Source organism: Haemorhous mexicanus, chromosome 3 (assembly GCF_027477595.1).
Source record: "Haemorhous mexicanus isolate bHaeMex1 chromosome 3, bHaeMex1.pri, whole genome shotgun sequence".
In the NCBI taxonomy this organism is placed as follows: Eukaryota; Metazoa; Chordata; class Aves; order Passeriformes; family Fringillidae; genus Haemorhous; species Haemorhous mexicanus.
Window position 1 is genome coordinate 43,328,113 of NC_082343.1, and position 21,648 is coordinate 43,349,760.

Here is a 21,648-nt window from a genome sequence, read left to right on the forward strand (position 1 = left end):
AAAATAAATACTAACCTGCAAATTCAGCCTTTTTTTTTTTTTTTTTTTGAGGATGGAATTATTTTACTTATTTGCACTGCTGGTTGCTATATTATTTCTTGGCAACAAATAGTGCTGTAAGAAACTTTTGCTCCAAGCAAATTAAAAAATAGCATCAAAGAAAAAATATTAAGTGCTAACAGGAGCCAGTTTGCATGTCTTAGCACTTCCTTGTTGGGAGCAGGAAAGAAACCCCAAATTTGTCACTGTGCATTTGTTTACACTAAGGTGTTATTGCTTAATCACTCCACCATCCCTCTCCCTCATAAACACCCCATCTGCCTGTAGGAAGAGTCCAGCTTAGCAAGGCTGGTCATTTATGATGTTAGAAAATAGGAAGGGAGGGGGGAGAGGAGAGGGCAAAAAGAAAAAAGAGAAATAAAGCTTTTCTTCTGTCCTTATGACCCAGGAGTGCAGTTTCAGGGGGTTTTTGACTGCTCTGTGTAGTGCTCACTCAGGGCTAGAGCTGGTACCAGCTCCAGCATTTAGGCTTTGAGAGGATGAGTGTTCAGCCTGCTGGAGGATAAGATGCCTCTCTGTGTGCTGGATATGAGCTATCCTTTGAGGGGAAATAGTTTCAGTCACAAAACAGTTGTGCTTCTAGGTGTGTGAGGGTAGCATGTGTGAAGTTTCTGTAAGAGACTCGGTAGCGTTTTCCTCCCTTACCAAAAGTTTTCTTGCTCTTTATACGACTTCAGTAAAATCCCTGAATTGCCAGAGGGAGGGGCTTTTTTTTTTTTTCCTTCCTGAATTCTGTTGGTTTTAAGTTGGGACTACCAGAACAGAAGTTTAAAAGTAATTTTGTGAAAGAAAATTAATCAGATATGAGGCCAGGGCTGCTTGAAAAACTAGAAATTAAAGGTTATGCTTTGTCTCAGACACCTTGTGCAACTTACTTCATATGAACTGCGTCCTTTTAGATGTGTTAGGCTGACAGTGCTGGGAAATTAGCCCAGGCCTTCTGACTTCTGGTAGTTTCCCTGACTGCTGGACTACAAACTGGCATGACAGATTGCATCCAGCACAGTAGGCTGCAGAAAGTAGTTAATGGAAAATAGACTGCTTTGATGTTCACTTCTGGTGGGCTGATCCTCTGGTTTAAAGGCTAAACATCTATTGTCCCCAGTAGGAGTTTTCTTTATGAAAAAAACTTTCACAAAATCTGTAATTTCCATTTTGTTTTCTGAGACTGTGGTTTGCTCTATTTCTACATTCAGTAGCCAGCAAACATTTTCAAGAGTGATTTGTAATTTTCGTGTCTCTAACTTCAGAGGCCACAGACATGGCCTTATTTCTCAGAAATAAGCTAAGCATCTGTCCTCTTCTGCAAAAGCAGATGTCTCTGAAGTATTTCCACCAGAGCACCAGAAATGAAGGCACCTAAACACACTGCCTACTTTGCTGGAAAATGGGGCTAAGCACTGCAGAGATGCACCTTAGAAAACAGGCTGGGCTGGAATTAAAATGGGGGGGAGGGTGAGGAGAGTGAGAGCAAATACAGTAACAGCCTATGATTAGAAATCTTAACAATGACAGTGAGTTCTGTTTAATTCCTAACTGCCTAAAAGCAGGCCCGGGGAAATGCTCTGCTTAGAAATGTCATGGAAAGTGCAGCTGGTCCATAGGCTTTATCTTGAAAAGCAAAGGATCTTTCCCATTTTGCAGCAACGCTGCCATTTACTGGGCCATACCACCAGCAATTTGCAACAATGGGAGGGAAAAAAGCTGCCATTTGACCTAGAATGCAATTTTCAACTAATTAATAAAGTGACCATTAGTGCCCGAGGGGATAATAACAGGAATAAGAACAAATTACTGTGGGGTGCAAAGGAGGCTTGGGCATTGTATTGCAAATTTCTTATGGCACTATTCTTTTTTTCCCCCCCTCACTAATACTTTTAAAGTGCCCCCACTCAACACTTGCTCCTTGTAGGACCCTTGCAAACCACATAAGAATTAGCCCTTCAAAGATGAATCAGGATCTAATTGTTGTTAACAAAGTGCCACCTGGAGAGAAATGTTACAATATACCTTCATTACAAAGCATTCAATCTCTCTCACTCTCACAAGTCCTGGCTACAGTACAGACAAAAAGAAGCAGTTGCTAGCATTAAGATCAGGCACCTGCAATTATTTATAAGACACTGCCAGTCCCTGCACAAATATGCCCCTAACATTGCACGAGCCCTGTTAGAGCTGCTCTGTTTATGCTGCTTCAGAGCAAGTTTTGCTGGGATCTCTCTATTTGAAACTCTCTAACCTGCCACTGGTGCCCTCGTATTGGTGGGGACATCAGGAGAAGAAGCTGCACCATTTGCCCTGCTTATCCAGGATGTGCTCTAGCCTATGCTCTCAGTAAAGACTCTCCTGTATTTTATGGATTGACAATGCCCTGCTTTCATTTCTCTGCCTGAACGAGATTTTGCATGTGGGTGCAGCACATCCACTACAGGTCCTGCCTGTGGTGGCACTTTGCAGCTTCAGTGGCTGGAGCTGAGGACAAGTCCCACCAGTGCCTGCCACGTTTGTGGCTGTGTGTCCACAGAAGTCAAAGGCAAATGACATTACTCCTGTCTGTCCTGAAAATTCCAGCCATCTGTTTTACAGCAAACTGAAAACTACTGTCCACAGGCTCACTTTGCTCATGCCTTGTTTAAAAAGTCAGGGAGTCAAGCTCTCAGGCTTGACTGAGAGAAAACCTCCCCAAGAAACTAGCAACAAACTCTAGCTTTTGATCAGTTAATCTGTCTGTTGTGGCCAGCACGAAGAAGGGACAGACACTGGTAGCTGGAAGCAGGCGAGGGAACACAGGACCTTCCCTTCCCTTTAGGAGAAGGACTTGCTCCACATTAAGGTGAAACCAGTCTCACTTCCCAAAAGCATTTTGTAAAACTTGTTTGGTGGGGTTTTTTTAAGCAGTGGGAGACATGGAATCATAGAACAGCCCAGGTTTGTAACATCCCTGACCCAACCTTCCATGGGAGAAGGAGCCCAGATGAGGTTATTTAGCACCCTGTCTGACCACACCTTGAAAACCTCCAGTGATGAGCACCGTACCAGACCCCTGCAGAGGCTGTTCCAGTGAATGATTGTTCTCGTTGTAAAGAATTTATTTTCTGTATTGAAATGAAACCTTTCCTTGCCCCTTGTCTTCTTATTTCAGTAAACATGGATGCCCTGCTCATTCTGAGGTCAGGAAGATGGAGAGTGAAGGAGAGGTGGAAGCAGTCTCCCCTCTTTCTGCTCCTTGCTCAGATTACCCATCTGTTTACCTGCCAGATTATCCATGCTGCTTCAGAGAACTGAGGGACCCACTAGAAGGGAATGCTCAGGTACCTTGGCCAGGTTGATTTCTTAACTGATGGACATGGAGTCAGGAACTTCTGGAGATCTAAGCAGTGTTAACATCCTTTGGCTGCTGATTTTCGTAGAAAAACTACCTCTGTCCAGAAATAGCACACTTTGTTGGATAAATAACCTCCATGCCCCACTTGCCTCATATTTTGAACATATTTAGTGCAAATAGAGATACAGAAAAATTTTTTACTCATAAAAAGCGCATTTTGTGGAATCAAACCAATCCTTCTGGATCCTGAAAGACTTCAATTGTTAAATGTGATTCCAAATGTTCTTAACTGGCAGAAACTGGCTGTATATGCTCACCCTGCAGCTGTTTTATAAACAGTCAGCATTATTGCTGCAATTAAAACACATGCTTTGGATTTTTCATTTTGACTTTGGCTGTCATTGACCATCTCCAACTTCCACTTAAGACTGTTCACAAAAAGGATCTGCACTGCTTTAACATCAGTGAAGATTTGCCAGAGGACCAAATGGTGTTGTCTGAGCTGCAGTCTTTGGTGTGACTGGGAGAGTGAGGCCGCACCAAACTAGTAAGTATGTACCAGCTCTGGTTGTACATGCAGCGGAGGAAAGGAGCAAAACATCCCCTGTGACTGGAACACCATTCCCCAAACAGCACTGAAAGAGGTGGACTTCCAAGAGCACAGTCCCAGACTTGCAGATTGCCTTTCTGATACTGAAAGTCATTGATGGCATAAAGCATAACACAGCCCAGAGCATAAAATGAGCATCTCTCAGCAGTCTGCCATCCTCGGGCTTGAAATTGATCAAAAATGGCTCAGCTACTCAGTCTTCCCAGGTGAAAAGTGTTCTTCAGTGACTTCGCTAGAGTTGCAGTGCTTGCCACTGGCAGTTAGCAGCAAGAGCACAGTCCTGGGACTCCTTGCTCCTTATGCAGAGATCTGCAGTTTCCGTGTGTCTGTCTGCTCCTTGGCACACATGGTTCATTAGGGAGCTCTCACTGAACACGTGTTCAGAGTTGATGAGGATCGAATTTGTTCTGCTGTAAGAGGATTCTGTCTAATCATTAGGATGGGGGACAGAGTCAGGAAACCTGATTGATTCCCCTGACCTTGCTCAAGATGTACCAGAATCTTGTGACACTCATTGTCATCAGCTGGAGCACACACCCATCTTTAGAAGTTTCTAGGAAGCTGAGAGACATGGGAAGTGATTGCTGCAGTGTGTGTTCCACATTAAAAATGTGGAATATTACCCCAATAACTCCGTAGTGCTGAGGCCAGAGACTGAGCTGTGCAAAACTAGGAGCCACTTGAAAATATCAGCAGATGACTCTTTGTGCTGCTCTTTGCTAAAAAGCTGTATTTATCTCTCAGAGATATTGCTGTTTGAAGAAGGGCAGGAGAACCTTGTGTGAATTGGGCTATACAACTGCAGAGCATCTGGGTAAAGCTCCTGAGAAGAAGCTGTGAATAAACAGGAGGACGTACAGGAGGTTATCCAGGCTGCAAATCTCTGACCAAATTCATGCTCTCCAAAGAAAGGCACAAGGAGCAGAGATGGAAGCATTTGCCATTTCCAAAACAGCTTGGCAGTCCCCCAGGACTGCAGACAGGCTTCACTGGAGGGTCTGTTCTTCTGCTGACACAAGAGATGGATGAACATACAAGTGCCATTAGCATTGAAGGGAGGTGCCTGCTAAACTTTCCCACGAGCTGGTGGAGGAAAAGGCTTCCAAAGGTATCTCACGAGCTGACAGAAGGCTGTGCCTGCACATGCTGCCTCTCTTTAATATCTGCCTGTGATACAGCTGTACACTTACATCACTTGGACGTATCTACTTGACATCTTGCTGTCTGTCTGTCTGTCTCAAAGAGGCACTTTGGAGCCATGCAGCCTGCTTGCCCATTATCCTCAGTGCAAGTCTATAAATACACAACTTGCATGTAACCTGTTTGTATACTGACCCTCAATCCCAGATTGATCAGTTGTTGATTCCAAGGCCCAGTCTCCTTTGAATCCTATTTTTATCGAATGCTCATCAGCAGGAATATATAATTTATTTTTTTCCTTTTGTGGCTGTTTTTCTGTCTTTTGTAGCAAGCATTAAAGTTTATTTTGGGCCAAGGAAAGCTATGCCCTTTGTGACAATGTGTTGTGGAGCTTTATTTAATCCTGTGGGGTATTTGGGTGCATTTTGTTGGGGGAGGGATGGAAGGAGTAAAAGAAAAAGCTGCAGAAATAGTGGAACTGGAGATCTAGACTCCTAGAAGGTGGCAATCTGTTAACTAGTGTTCTTGGGAAAGCCTGTCTGTGGTGAAAATAAAGCCCCATCGTTAAAACCGGGTGCACTTTCCTTTTCTTCCCCCGAATGTTGTTAACAATGTTGCACTCTGGTTAAGTAAAAATCTAAAACTGCAGTGAAGTGTTAGTAATCGGTTCCTGAGCAGATTCCCTAATGCTATTCACTTTTCCCTGCTAATCTTCCTGTGTGAGTTATAACAATGCAGCACCAAATGAGAAGGAAATGTCAGGTTATGTTTCAGGGCCAGCCTCCTGCCCACCCTCCATCTGTGCTGATGTCAGTGCTTATTGGAACATATGCTGCCTGTTGCTCACTGACCATCTGTTAGCTGAGCTGATGAAGTGTTCCCGTTGCTGGGACAACCCGGCCCTTGATTGCCAGTGGCACCGCAAACATTTTCCGCTCAGGTTTCACTTTTATCTGTGCTCTGGAATGGCAGCTCGGCCGTGGCAGGGGTTACCCCATCCCTGCCTTTTCCCTCGGCCTGGGTGGGGAGCGCGGTCAAAATTCAAGGCGCAAGTTTTGGGGCAAACCACTGAAAGGCTGCAGCAGAGCTGATGTGCCTGTGCCAGCTAACTGCTGGCATTACAGCCAGGACCCAGGGCCAGGCATGCTTTCCAGTGGGAGCCCAGGGTGGAGGGAGCATGTCTGGTAGTGCTCAGAAAGCTTTTGTGAGGAGGCTGTGACTGGCAGCACGCAGAAACACCCGCCGCCCTGAAGACATGCAAGGCTACAGAGGGATTTTTGGAGAAAAGCAAGAGGCAAGGGATGGGCTATTTCTCCCTTGGTTAGGAGTCACTTGTTCTGAGACCTCTGCGTGCTGTAGTTGTGCCGGACGGCCACAGATTTTTTGGACGTAACTGAATCCAAATGTAACAATTCTTTTTTTATGGCGTGGGCCTCAGTTTAAGCCATAGCAGCGATAAAACCATTTGCCTGCACTCAGCCTTTTAGCAGCTCTGTCTGGTGAGCTTCCCCCTCTCTTAAAAACGTCTACAAACATTAATCAGTGCTCACGACAAGCCCATGGGGCTGGCAGGTGGCATTCCCACTTTACAGGGGGCGAAGCAAGCGTGGGAGCTGGCACGAGACGGGCAGCACGCCCACCTCCCAGCCCTGCCTGCGGAGATCCCCAGAGCAGATTGCCCTTCTTCACCCACCGAGAGCCCCAGCCCTGCCACGGGCCGAGGGGAGCTGCATTCCAGACACCAGGGCTGGGAAGGCTCTGCCCTGCCGTTCCTCCCTTCTTATATGTGGAGGGGATAGAGCAGCATCTGATCAAAGAATGCTGTCAGTGGAGCTGACCACGATAGAGAGGGTGAAATGCGGCAGCCGTTAGGATACAGAAAGTCTGGATGCTTGGGAATGTTAAATGCTCTGAAGCTGTGACATGTCTTGGTTTTTCGCTTTCTGTGTTGGTATTCCTCAGTGTTTTCCTCACTGACCCAGGGGTTTTGGTTCCTGGATGACCTGATCTCTCAGCCCCAGCCTTGGAACTGAAGACTATCCCATCATCCTTCCGTTTCTCTCAATTCCCTTCCCCCACAGCCTTGCCTCTTTCAAGTTTTCTGAAAATCTTTTCTCAGATATATTGTCCCCTTGCAGTCCCTAGCTTGCAAAAGCAAACTTTTTAGTCTTTCATCCGGCCTATCCTTCCTGTTACCTACCTCAAACCAGTCATTCCTGTAGCCTGGCCAGTCAGCTGTACTCTGGCTGGCCTTTCTACCAACTCCCCTTACTTCTCATGCTTCTAAAATCCCCTTCTGTTCCTAGCGCAAAAATCCTCTTCCTATTTCTGTCAGGTATCCATACCACCTTTTCTAAGGCTAAGTTGCAAGTTTTTCGGAAAAAGGGCTCTTTATTTTTCATCCTATGCATCAGTTATTGTTTAATTAAATGGCTAAATAGTACAATAATGTTGTGTGCTCAGAGACCACGTGACGTGGGGTAGAGCTGGATAAGATATGATCCGTTCTGACGTAACCCTAGGTGTTAATAATAACGTACAATTTCAGCAAATGCTGCTATTTCAGGACGTCCTGGCAGAGCAGGCTGCTTTTACTCACCCCAGGGACAAGCACATGAACAAATTACCACAAAGCCAGCAAGGGTGGGGATTTACATTGCCTCATCTGCTTTGTGGTGAGTGCCTGAGTGCTGGGTCTTATTCTGTGGCACATGAGGGGCAGTGCCCTGTGCTTGTGGCGAGCTGCATGCCAGGTCTCTTACCTTGCCTTTATTGTGGTTATGACAAAAGCATTTATCTGCAGCTTATCACAATTACCACAACGGGGCCTGAGCACTCTAAATTCAAACCATGTCTTGTGGCAACTTGTTTTATGCCAGTCTGCTTTTAAATCCACTTTGGTGTCCTAGCTGGTTGCCAGAATGGTGCAAATGTGCCAGCGTGTAGATGAAAATTAGGCTGATCTTTTCTCCTCTCCAAGAACATCACAGAGCTTGGTAGTTTTGGTATCTTTACAGACCTAGACAACTCTGCATTTTGAATCAAAACAAAGCAGAATTTAACACTTTGCTTCAAGATTTGACAGCTTGATTTTCCCTCAGTCCAAAAATGTGAAGGAATACTAATATCATAAGCCGTTAAAAGTCCAGCCCCCAGCAGGATTTGTAGTTCCCAGCTGAAAGTGCTATTTTTACCCAGGGCAGGACTGCACATTTGTGCAGTTCTTAGGCCCAGATTAAACAGTGGCACTGCCTTCTACACACGCTGAGAAGATAGATTACACTGTGTCTTAACTGAGTGCTTTGACCAGTGAGAGTGGTCAATTAAAGAGCTTTGAAGCCTTGAGATGCCACCAGCAAGGTGAGATGAGGCATATACGTCTAATTTACCAGAGATGTGCAATGCCTGTGCATTTCGAGGGAAGTCTAGGGGCCAAGGGTCATATTGGAACTCCAGATAGCCATTCCATTGCTGCCATCATGGGCACCTCTGGAATGAGTGCTGTCCTCCTCTTGAGCAATGCCAGAGGTGCCTGGTGCTGTGCCTGTTTGCAGGGCTGGAAGGCAAACTGCAGATGTCTTACAGGTACGCGGTGTGAGGTGCACACACAGCCTCAGCCTGCAGAAAGCAGAGGGGTGGTTACAAATTGCCTGTCTGCTGCTGCTTAGGCAGGTGTGCCACAGCCAGCTACAGAAGCACTGCTGGGCTGCTAGGGAAGTTCATCAGCTGGGCAATGTTTATTGACACCATTAGAGAAATACTGATTTTTGCCAGCCAAGAACCTGATCTCTGCTGTGACTGCAGTGTCAGGCGTTCAGAGCTCAGCTTAATCACAGCTTTAACACATTTCCTGAATCTGGATGTCTGGATCCTGTAAGAACAACAAATGCTTGCACTTCTGTGCTCTGAGGTTGGCAACGAGGAGCTGTTGTGTGTGCTTGTGTGAAAAAATCCCATTCTCACCCCAGTGCTGGGGGCAGGCTGCCACCGATACCAGCCGTGAGAGGATTTGCCCTGCGCTGCCTGGGCACTGGAGATCACCCTCTGCACAAATTAATTAAAAGATGCCTTAGGTAGGTGTCCAGCCAGCACAGAAGGAGCCCAGCTCCGTTACTAGCCTGCAATCCCCGGTTTTCCAGCTGTCACTATGTAATACGGTCTCCCCCTCACGTAATTCCTTCCTGTAGTCCAATAGAAGCCCTTTAAAGAGGAAAAAAAGAAAGAAAGAGGAACAACAAGCAAGTAATCCTGTCATACGATCTGCCCCAGTAGTTTGGGGCCTGTTTCTCTTTCAGGGGCTGTGAGCTGGCTTTGAGGTGCACAATAGAGATGCCTTCTCCATTGACTGGGGAGCTCAATGAGCCCGAGTGGGCAGCGGCCCCGCCAGCAGCAGCAGCAGCAGCAGCAGCGGTGCAGCGCGGCAGAGAGCCCAGCTGTTAACTGATTTAACACTCTGCCAGCTGCAGTCCCTGAGCCCCCAGAGTAGCGGCACAGGCCCTTTGAATATTACCTTTCAGCCAATTAGACATATGTCACTGCATGAAACCTCTCGGGTGCGCTCCCGTCCAGGGGAGGAACCGCTGGGGACAAGGAGGGCACTGCGGCACCTGCGCCCTGCCTCCCGCGAGGAGGAATCTCTGGCTGTTTCTGGAATTACTTCCAGCAGCTATCAAGAGGACTGCAGGTGCTGATTGCAGAAGCTTGGCCTAACCCCCAGTTTCACCAAAAAGCAATGCCCATGGAGTTGCTAGCAGTGAGCTGCAGCTCAGGGGAGCGCTGGAAGCTGTGTGCCCTGCCCAAAGGAGCTGCAGCAGCCACCGAGCCAGCCAGCACAGCCAGGGTCTGCAGGGGGGGAGAGCAATGGGAGGGCAGGAATGTCATGGATGCTTTTTTCCAGAATCAGTGTGGAAGGAGTCTGCTTTTTTTCAGAATCAGAGTATATCTAGGTCAAAGAAGAGAGTTTTTACTCTTTCAGATTGATCGAATATTTTTATTACAGTAAGGCTGAAGTTCTTATTTCAGTCATGCCAGTTTCTGTATGCTCCTTATATTAAAGCACTCAAAAATGCAATGTTATAAGGCATATTAATTAATGGTAAAATATGGCAGATTATGGTAAGTTTTTAAAACAAGATATTTATTAAAATGTGTTTAAAATAATTTGATTACAAAAGCCAATTTGATAACGAGTTAAATGAAACTAAGAAGTTGTGACAAAATTAATAAATTTTAAAAATTTTCTTTTCATAGCAATGTAGAAATCAAAGCATCCTGGAGATGGGGGCTCTAATAGACAGAAAGACATTTACTTTAAAATTCTGACCTAAAGCTTTCAAGCTGGCACTTGTTGCTGACACTGTTAGTGAACAGAAATGAGTGAGCCAGAGCTGTGTGAATAATGCTTGTTTTCCCACTGAAGATGAGAGCCCTTCATGGGGTTTGCACACTGTCAGAGCTCAACAAGAAACTGTGTGTGGCATACAAGAAAAGAGTTAAATAGGGGGATTTTTGCTTCTATAACTTAGGAGAGAAGTGCTCAAGCTAAGTTAGGTTGGTCTCTGAATGAGTGTGAGCAATTTATTCAGCTTTGGCTTTTGGTTTTTGGTTTTCTTCCTCAGTCTCTTCAATCATCTTCACAGTAGGATGTTCTCTGCTTTAAACTTTCGCTGCTCAGTAATCAGGCAAGTAGCAATTGTCAAAGGCAATGAGAGAAAGTGGGTTTTGGGGTGATCCAAATGTGCAGGATTAGTCTTCAGGTATTGAGTCCTTTTCACACATGGAGAAAGCCTTGAGCTTAGTTTTTGAAAAAGAAACCCTCTTTTCCATAAAACTTTTCCCTTTGCAGTGTTTTGACCAGCTTCAGGCAGTGATGACAGGATTATGGAGTGGTAATATATAAACTGGAATGAGAAGCTATTTGGAAGATCTCAGGATTGTAGTCAGACAAATAATTTAAGCTGGCATAAGTTGTCAGTATTGATAAAAGCAGTGGATCCACACTTCCTCTGCTTCTGACTGCTTGTTCTCACCCTGTGCTATTCTCTTCTTTCCACAGTTATTTTACTAGCTTAATGGGAAACTGGAGCAGATTCAGCTGGAGCTGGGCGAGGACAAGGATGTACCTGAATCTGCTTTGCCCAGTCTAATTTATGGCATGAATTGCCCATGTTCCAGGAGGCAGGACAAGATACCACCAGGATGGACAGTGAGAGCCAGGACACAAAGAGACCAGGGCCACTTTTTCCCTGGGTTATCTTATTGTCTCCACTGAAATTTATTTAATTTCCATTTAACAAAATGGAGAGTTTCCCATTCTTAGCAGCTTTGAAAAGATCATCTTTCAAAAGAAGAGAGTTGAGGAGATCTTACAATACACAAGTGTCTTGTCCAGCCAACATCTGGCGAGCCAAGGTCAGGCATTCCTCTTGCTCATGGTTCCTGTGGTCAAAATTTTCTTCTGAAGCTCCTCACAGGTGTTGCTACCTCTAGAATTTGTGTAGATGTGTAAGCTTCCTCAGCAGGGTAGTTCAGAGCTGCTGAGCATGCTTTTGTTGACAACCTTCACTTTATCAGAGAACATAGTTCTTGGCTAAAAAAGAGACTCTGAACACAAGCAGGGAACTGATAATTTTAAATATACCATAATAAACAACATTATATTTTGCCCCTGCGGAATCATGTCAGATATTTGCTTCACAGGTCTTGTATGAGATTATTATTCCCTTTCTAATATTTCTCTGCCAAATCTTCACTGAAGTGATCTTGCAAACTCTTCCTTTCAGTCTTTTACTTGGTACAGCTTGGAACTTGCATATCTCTGTGCATTTGAATCCATTACTAATGCATAAGCATTCATCAGTTTGGCAGGAAGGGACACTACACATCTGTGATTCATAAGCTTCAAGACAGTTTTTGGTGATGATGATTCAGGCATCCACTGAATGTCCAAATTCCCTTTGGCATCAGTTGTCCAGCCATAACTTGCTGGATCCAGCAGTGTGGGTTCACATTGCAGGAATCATCTCCAAATGCCTGCTTAATGGTTTGCATGCAGTTCATGCTGGAATAAGCAATCTTTGCATGGGGGAATCTGGCTGGAGTCGATTTCATCCCTTTTGGCAGAGAAGGATTGATAATGGCATCAGTTGTTGCACTTTTAGGGACAAACAGATGGCATGTGAATTCTTGTAATTTCTGAAAGAAGCCTGATGAAAGCTCCCAGGGTTGTCCAAACACTGAGAAGTTATATCGATAATGACATTTTCTTTGCATGAGTTCTAGGGCTCCCAGTTTTCCTTTGTCTGAAAAAAACACCAACAGCACTGCATCCCCAGAAGACATGCAGGCCAATCAGTGCCCTGCAAGCGTCAGTCCCAGGGGAGCACGCTATTATATTTCTGTCAGGGAGTGAAGCTTTGTGGCTGTGTTCTGACTTTCTCATGCGTTAGCCAAGATCTATAATTCTGCTGGGTCGTGCCCATTGTTTGAGCATGCAGTACAACACCCATCTTCCTTCTCTGAGAAGTCCTGTGTTCTTGTGGTGATCTCTGGCTAGGAAGAAAGAGAGGATCACAGTGGAATTGAGATGTCCTTTGCTGTTGTGATTTACACCCACACCCCCACACTATCTTTAAAGAAAGAATTTCATGACGTTTGACTTGCTGATGGGACAAGAAAAAAAACATGTCTCTAATTTGGATTTCACGTCCTGCAGTTGTGTCCTTGAAATATTTGCTGGTAGATGATCCTCTTGGATTTCTCAGTACCTTTTGTTGTTATTGTCAGGTAAATGCTTAACAATGTTTTAACTTTATGACTTTCTGCACCTTCGTATAGTTCAAATGAGCAGAGATGCCTTGTTAACACCACTCAGCCTTTGGACAAGTCTTTGTTAATAACACAGACAGATGGGATAGTGATGGTTTCAGGGGGGGCTTTGGTGGATTGCTTTTTTTTTCCCCCATCTGACTAAATAAACTAAGTCTTAGTCAAAGAGGTTTATCCATTGCTCTGTTCTTGCTGATGGGCTTAAGTCTTCCTTCTATCCTGTTAGCATTGTATGAGGAAGCCATGTGCGTTCGACTTAATTCAGTTCTGAGGACTGAAAAGGCCACAGCTCACTCTCGCTGCATACTTTGATGTCTGCTGTCCTCTGTAAAACTGCTCTACACAGAACCACTCGGATGCCTATTGATTTTTACTTGGTTGCTTTCAGCTCCGTGTTCAGCACTAAATTATCTTTGGCAAGCATATCCATCAACAAGTTGTCTGGATATGTGATTTGTTTTCCTTTTGTCACCCTGGCTGATACATACCTAGTGTCTCCTTCAAACCTGGTCTTTTGGGCTCCAAAGGCTTTTTTTCTCAGCTGAACTGTTATTTATTAGTTTTTATTTTTTCTCTTTCAATAGAATCACTGTTGCTTTGAGGTGAAAGTTGCTGTCATATCTGGATTGACAAAGACACTTCATGAAAAATGCAAAGATAGCTTGGTATGCAAAAGGGTTTTTCCCTGTGAAATATCCAAAATTTGGATTATCCATTTGGTATTTTTCAGTGCTGTTATTTTAGTTGCCTTTGCTTGAAAGTAAAATAGCAACACCACCAGAAATTAGTGAACTCTTGCAGCCACAGTTTCTCCATTGACAATGGCAAGGACCCTGGTTCTTTGCAATGTTCCTTGAGCATCAGCACATGGTGTATTACATATTACAGGCAATTGCTACTCCTCTGTCTTCTCAAGTATCACATGGGGGAGTATTTTGGGGGAGCTGTGGGTTTTGAGCTTTGTCTTTTTGAAGACAAATTCATACTACTTGGATCCTGGCTTTTTGTTTTTCTGGAAATGTCTCCCTGTGCAGCCATTGCTGCTTTAACCCTTTTACCCAATGACACCCCAGAAGATCTATTTTTGGCCATGGATATTCGTACTTTTCATAATCTTGAATATGCGATGCTTCACTTTTGTTCAAGCCTCAGGCAGCATTCTGAAACAGAATCTGGTTGCAGATTTAGGCAGCTTTCAGAAGAGTATTTTCAAATGAACAGTCAAATGTGACTTTAGCTTAGAGCTTGGCATTCCAAAATTGTGTGAAGTGTTTGGACCCTCACACACTTTCTCTGTTGTTTCAGAAACATTGACTTCTCTCTCCACTGCTTACTTTCACTGATGTAACAAATTTGCAATAGAAGAAGCGTACAGGAGGCAGCAGCAAAGTTCACCATCATATAAACATGTGCAGAATGAGCACGTGTATCATGAAAACTGATATTGTGACATTCAGTTTTCATTTATTTGGTTACCATCTTGGAAAAGCTAAACCAGATTGACAGCAGTAATTTGTCATCCAACTGCGAAAACACATAGATAAGTTCTGTAACAACAGCCAAACCAAAGAGATAATGAAAAGTCTGATGATTCATATAAAATAAAATTTAATAAAACCATCCTAACTTAAAATTTGGCCCTTTGAATTATACTCTTAATTACCAGAGTCATTGATTAAGAATAACAGTGCTCTGTTTCCACCTCAGAGAACACTCAAACAGGAATAGAGGGAGGAATGCAGATATTCTTAACACTATCCCTGACTTCCCTTAATCACACAGAGTGTGTGAAATTTTAGCAAAAAGGCAGAATTTGACAACTTCAGTAAGATACAACAAAATAATGCAAATATGTATTTCCATCAGAACAAATTGCTTTCATTCAAATTTTTGCTTTATTCAACTCATGTAAATTTCTGATATTACTATTATTTTTCTGTCTCCCCTTCAGAACCAGAGAAGTCCCCTGCTCCTGGATTTTCATGTAGATAGTCTTGAAAACTGAAACCTTTCCATTCATTCTTTACTCCTCTGTCATAAGAAGTGACTGGATGGATCTGGACCAGAAAATTATTGAAATGGATATGTTCCTGGGAAGAATTTAATCTTTATTAAAACAACATATTTAGGAAAAACGTATGTGGTTGCAAATGCCCTCTTTAGGCCCGGAGAGCAGTATTTGGTAGTGCCATAAATGAAATAAATATTACCCTCAGAAAGCAACACCCTGTGCAGGACACGGTTAGTACAGTTCTCCCACTCACCTTCCTTTGATCACCTGCATTTGGATGGACAAACATGCAAGACTAAATAATCTGATTAATAAGGCAGATTGACTGCCTGTATAAGGCTTTGTATTTTTGCTTTCATTCAGATGTGTCAAAAGGCCCATAAAGAGCAAGGCAGGGAAACTTGGGAATCATTCACCTAAGCAAATTAGTTAAAATTTAAGGCAAGAAATTCACAGCAAGAGTAGAGGAACTGGAGGAGCATGATGTCTGCAGGATTCCTCCTTTGTGTTTGTATACTCTGATGTTTAATAAAATGTTGGCTCTAGTCAAGGTTTTTCCCCTTGTCTGAGAAATTTGTGATGTCTCCCACACAGATTCCCTGCACCTAGTAAGCTTTAGCATTTGATAGGGACTTGTCTTCAGGGAGGCCACAAACAGAACCACCTTCCTCAAGCCAGGTGTCTATTTACATAGAGACTTGTAGGAATTTAATAATTTGTAGTGCAATTTCAACTTCCATCAAACCTGGTGGAGAGCGGCCAGCCAACTTGAGAGCTGAGTGTACATCAATCCAGGCAAATGTTAATAAAAATTAATGAACAAACCTCTTTTTTAGTAAACTCGTTTTAAAATGGTTGTTAAAGATCAGGCTCTTATCTTTGTTTAATAATATTCCGTCCTCCTCCTGCTTTTGTTGCAGTTGTGAATCCCTGATATGTTGGGCACTTTCTTATCTGCTGATGCGTCCATTTAGGGATGTGATGTGAAGGTCACTTTTCCTAGCAGCTGATCTCCTTTGAAAATTTAGGCAGGTACAATGAACATAGACATATGTCTCCAAATGTGAGGTTTTGTCCTATTTCAAGCAGCTCCGCATGCTTGAAACCATTGGTCATTTTTGCCTAATTTTTTTCCTATGCCTTGGAAAACTTGAAAGTCAAACACAGGTAGTGTATCTGTCTTAGAGCAGGACAATTAAGGTAATTAGCCAAAGCAACCACTCAGTCGATGTAAAGCAGAGCTGAGGAAAATAGGAGGGAATTCTCACCATGAAAGGAGTAATTGAAGTTACCTCCATACTCTCAGTAACTGCTGTCAACTTGAGAATTTAGCCACATGCAAACCAAAAAGAACAATGCCCAAGCAAAAGGAAAAGGGAAAACAAGGCACTTAAGGCTATCCCAGAGGAGATTAGATGAAGATCCCACTACAGGAACTCTTGACACTCCAGCCAAAAGCTTAAGAGACTGCCGTGAATTAGAGGTGTCAGAAAGCAGAGCTAACAAAAGCCACTGTGCCCAGCAGGCTGAGCCCTGCTCCCAGGAGGCCTCACTGCCCAACAAAAATTAGTCACTGGGACAGAGGAGGTGGAAGAAAGGGAGCCCTGCAAGTCGAGTGAGCAACATGGGCAGGAGGTGCCCCTTGGGATTGCTGCACTATCCCCCATTCAGAGCAGGGCTAAGGGGTAACTGCTGGCAATAGGGTGTGCAACAATATTTGAGATCTGATCTGCCACAAAAACACACAGTTATTGAAATAAATCAACTGAGATGCATAGAGATGATGGAATAAATGTCAAAATTGTTTGGCTGTAGAGAAGCACTATGGCAGGAGTGAGGAGTAACTTCTTGCACTTGTCTTTTTTTGGCCCTTTGTTCCCTCAATTTTTCCATTGTGGTGGCGTTTGGACCGTAATGGGACATGTTGGTGCCACCCATACTCGTCCCTTTCATGGCAACCAGTGGCTGGTGAGACATGGGAGTGGTGGCTCTCTTGCCCCACAGCTGCTGCAGCTCAGGAAACACTTGGAGCAGGGCGTGCTGTAAGTCATTGCAGGGGCTGAGGGATGGTGGAGACATCTCTCTGCATTTAGAGTTCAAGCTCAGGGGATTCCTGGAGAACTCCTTGCAGACAGTGTGCCATAACACTCTCTGTAAAGATACTTCCACCTGAGCTCATAAGAAGAAATGAGGAAACAGAGAGGTATCTTTTCAAAAAGCTCCAACTCTTAGGTCCTGAGGCTGTGTATTGGTAGTGCTGTGTGTTGCTGACTGATCAGAGTGTTCAGCGAGGAGATCTGTACAGGGAGGCTGGGGCAGGGCTCCTGCCAGCAGGGCTTGGTGAAACGTGTGACTCGGCCAGTGAGTGTCCTTCTGTTCCACGGGATCTATCCTGCAGGGTGCTTTGTGTCACTCCTCTCAGACACACCATGGTGCAACACACAGGAGCAGATACCTCTTGTCATTAACTCCACGAGCTACTGGTTTTCTAACCCTTCCCTTCATCTGAGTGTCAGATTTTTCACTTGCAAATATCTCCAGAGCAAGCCTTCTCATCCAGAGGAAGCAGAAGGAAATTGCCCTCCTTAATGAGCATGGGCTAAAAGAGGAGGAATGCTTCCTGTCTCAGAACACAGTTGGTCCATCATAGATACTGTTTGATGTGCCTGAACTTCTCCTTCAAACAGACTCTAAAGGCAGGCTCCTGACTCCTTCTTCTGTTACTTTTCACAGCTGGCAAGTGCCAACTTGCGCATTGCAGCTAAATTCCGCCTAAATTTGGAGTAACTGAACTTCTCCCTCTTATCCACATGGTTTCAGCTCGCTCTTGCAGGTGTTGCCCTGAACTGTTGGGTAGCACTTCATAGGCTAAACAGCCTCATTGTGCCTCACTGGTCAAGGGCAACCTCATTTCAGCAAAAAGTTTGATTTGCACAGCATTAGCTACAGGCTGAATCCAATGGGGTTCTTACTCCAGCTGGTGCTTCCCTTGCTCTCCACAGAAATGTTGTGAGGAGAAGGTTAAGGTAAGGACTGCAAAATGCCTCCGGCCCTAGGTCTAAAGTCAAGCAGACTCCAGTGCCAGTGTTGAACTTAATTCCTTCTCGTCAGTTCTGAGAGACTGAAAAGGCAGCCCAGTCACCAGCCAAGTGCAGCCATGGGATCTGAGTCCGTATGTCCCTCACATATAGCAGCTCTGTGGAATTCACAGTTAAAATAGCCTGTGGATTGATGTTGTCATCACTGTATGATATCTTTAACAGACTAATAGAATAGCTGATGGGAAAAATCCTGGTGTTTTTTTTTTTTTTGGTTGTTGTTTTTGTTGTTTTTGGCTTCATCTGGGTTTTGGGGGGATTTTTGTGGTTTGGGGTTTTTTTTGGTTTGGGTTTTTTTGGGGTTTTTTTTGGGGTTTTTTTTGGTTTGGTTTTTTTTTAATGACCAACAGGTCAGCTTAAAAAAAAAAGTTTGACAGGTTTAAATAAGAGTTCAAAAAGATCCTGGTAACAGAGGCACTTCTGAGAACTCCAAGTGTGAAGCTGTAAAGTCTTCATATGCTAAAAAAGAGGATCTTTAACACTTCAGCATTTGTCTTTTATTCAGCTGTCTTGTGTTGTTGCAAATCCAGTAAGGGCTGAAAACAGGCAGCCTCTTCACAGTGTCCTATTTTTTTTTTTTTTTTTTGGCTGTTTAATAAACATACACTAGATACAAATTTAGCCAATAAAAGGTTCATGTAGTATGTATGTATGTATAATACATGCACAAAAGGGCCATTCAAAATGCATAGCAACCACTCGGCAGGGTTTAATTTTCCTTAACAGTTTTCCATTTTCCTTTAAATTTGAGATGGGAGTGGGGGGTAGCAATCAGAACCCTCGGCATAAATAGGATAATAATAAGGAAGTTCCTGGTATTGTTGAAGTAACAGTTCTTAGCAAAGCATACAACTGAATTCAGATAAAAGAAAGTTTCTGATTAAAAGGGACTGCACGAATGAAAAATGTGAAAAGTTACTGGAAATTCCTCATAGCTGTAAAACACTGCTGTGTTAATCATATGAGAAATGAAAAACTAGCTGATATTTCTGTAAGATGTTTCTTAGTTTGGTTGACACTTTAAAAATATATTTTAAACACTATTAGCATTCTGCATGATAGCACACATAAATTATGTCAGCCAAACAGTACAGCAGGTTACATCATTGCCTTCTGTGACATTTATGAAGCCAGCATCTGCTGTGCACGATGGGTTGGCTTTTTCCAAAGCCTATCTAAGGGTTTTACAGCTGGCTTTCCAAATATATGCCCTGCCATGTTCTTAAAGTGACACACACAAAAACACACACTGGCCCCGCATCATTGGCAGGTTTAGATATTCATCCACTTTTCTCACTTAGCAGAACCTATTGGAGTGTCAGGGCTTGTGTGTCCTGGCAGGGAAGACCCAAGTGTTAAACAGATGTTCCTGTTACAGTAATGCCTGGATGCCCAGACTGAGGCCATAATTCCATTTTAGCACAAGCAAAGAAGTAGAAAATTTTAGTAGCTGTTTGTAGCACAGAGCAAGGGTTGAGACTGCTGAGTGCTGTAAAACCTGAAGAATATGGAGGCAGGGGTTATTTTTAAGTTTTTGATGCCTAATGATAAAGATAAGATTTTTCTTTTCCAGAATCTAACCTTCTAACAGTCACTACAACCTGATAGCCAGCTGCCTTCAGACGCTGGACAGCCCGGGGGCTGGGCCCTTCTCAGGCACCTAAACAACCTAGCTGGGCATTGTGCTGGGAAAGGAAAGGTTGGGAATGTGCCTGCAGGGTTTTGTGAATGCCAGGAAGACAGGGTTTTAAAGAACCTGGCCTCTAGAAAGATGCAGAATCAGGAGTGTTGATGAAATAGCATCAGTTCTGGCAGGACACTGAACAGGACACTGTGCAAGTCAGACTGCTTGGTCTTTATTTGGACCTGTTATGTTTTTTGGATTGTTTTGCTTTCTGTATTCAACAGCACCAATCTGTGATGTATTAGTGAAATAGGTGGAAGAACATTATCATCTTCTGTTTGGTTCTTTATCCTCCTCTGCTACAAAAATAACTCTTTGCTGTCTAGATGGACAGAAGAGTTTTGTGATACATGGGTGCAGCTACACGCGTGCATGCGTATGTGCATGCGTGCCCCTGTGTGTGTCTGCATAGGTGCAGATGAAGCACTCCACCCGTAAGTCCTGAAATCAAACAGAGCCCGAGGCCCCTGCTGTGCACCAAATCCTCCTGCAGTTCTGAAATGTGTGTAATGTGGGCAGCACTTCTTCCTCAGAAAGGTTTTCTGTGCCCCTCTGTTTACCTGGCTTTCTGCTTTCTGAGAAGCAGGCAGAGGTGAAAATCATGGTACTGAGAGGCATCCCAGCTCTCTCAGCTGACTGAAGGAATCAGCTTCAGATGCCACTGCAAAATCCACCTGCAAAATGCAAAGCTGCTACTTTTTTTTTTTTTTTTTTTTTTTTTTTTTTACCCTTAAGGTCTTCAGTGGCTCAGGATACCCTTCTTTGGGGCAGCAGTTCTTGCTAAAATCCAGTCATTTCATCAAAGCCCCAGACTCTGGAGAACATGGGCTGTGCCATCACAGGGCTGCTTTTCAAGGAGGCATCTGTGCTTAGCATATGGCAACTATTTATTATAGCTGTTGCATTGAGAAACAACAATTCCCATGATAATTGTTTCTCGTATATCAAGATGCTTCAATCTCTGTTTCCCACAACATTCTGCTTGTCTGGTATGTGTGTGCCAATGTCACCACAGTCCTAGCAGACAGTTGTCTACGTTTTGTCATTACTGAGGGTAAACAGACATGACTTGAGTGGGAAGGAGAGCGGGGGAAGTGGACTGCTAATTTAGTCTGTCTTTAGTAGTGCACTGTGAAAGCAGCACTGAATGATTTGTGGGCAATATTTACAAATCTCCCCTCCCTCAATACATCCATCCCTTTTCTTCAAGCACACATTGTTTCAGGGCATTAATGCTTATTATTTGCCAGCCTGCAGTACAGACGATGCTCAGTTTTGCAAGGGGATGGGGAGACTTTTCCACCCCCCCTCCCCTCAGTCACTTACTGCTCTCTTCATTATTCCAGAAGAAACAGTCCTGGGTTCCCTTGGAAATGCACAGCATATCTGGACATTTACACATGTATGAGTACACTTTCAGCATTAAATACAATATGCACCTTTTCTCCTTTTACATACAGTCATCACAGACATACCTTTCGTAAGCTAGATGTCAAAATCCCTAAACATATATGTTAATTATTTAAAAAAGAGAAAAGGAAGGGAGGAAGGGAGGAAGGGAGGAAGGGAGGAAGGGAGGAAGGGAGGAAGGGAGGAAGGGAGGAAGGGAGGAAGGAAGGAAGGAAGGAAGGAAGGAAGGAAGGAAGGAAGGAAGGAAGGAAGGAAGGAAGGAAGGAAGGAAGGAAGGAAGGAAGGAAGGTAGGTATAAAGCAGCCTCCCAAAGTCTTGTCACCAGCAAAACCTCAACTTTTGCTGCCTGACCTGGCTGTGATGTTCACTTACGGGCTTTGAGTCTTGGAGAACATTACAGGGACATGTTTTGAAACTGCAGCAGTTCAGCGTCTAGTCTCTGTTTTCATAAATCAGTGCAACTCCATAGACTCTCAGCATTCG

The 21,648-nt window shown here is 43.9% G+C and overlaps 1 protein-coding gene across 4 annotated transcripts in view; it reads left to right on the forward strand.

Moving 5' to 3' along the window:
- FAM120B (family with sequence similarity 120 member B) overlaps window positions 1-21,648 on the forward strand; it is a 78,656-nt gene that overhangs the window by 52,349 nt on the left and 4,659 nt on the right. Inside the window, exon 10 of one of the 4 annotated variants that reach the window (XM_059841545.1) lies at window positions 3,203-5,455. The exons of 2 other annotated variants lie outside the window; for them this stretch is intronic. In XM_059841545.1, the coding sequence (XP_059697528.1) occupies window positions 3,203-3,345 (143 nt within the window). In that variant the 3' untranslated portion in view covers window positions 3,346-5,455. Of the gene's footprint in view, window positions 1-3,202; window positions 5,456-21,648 lie in introns of those variants that run through there. One more of the 4 variants, XM_059841546.1, reaches the window with a different exon arrangement.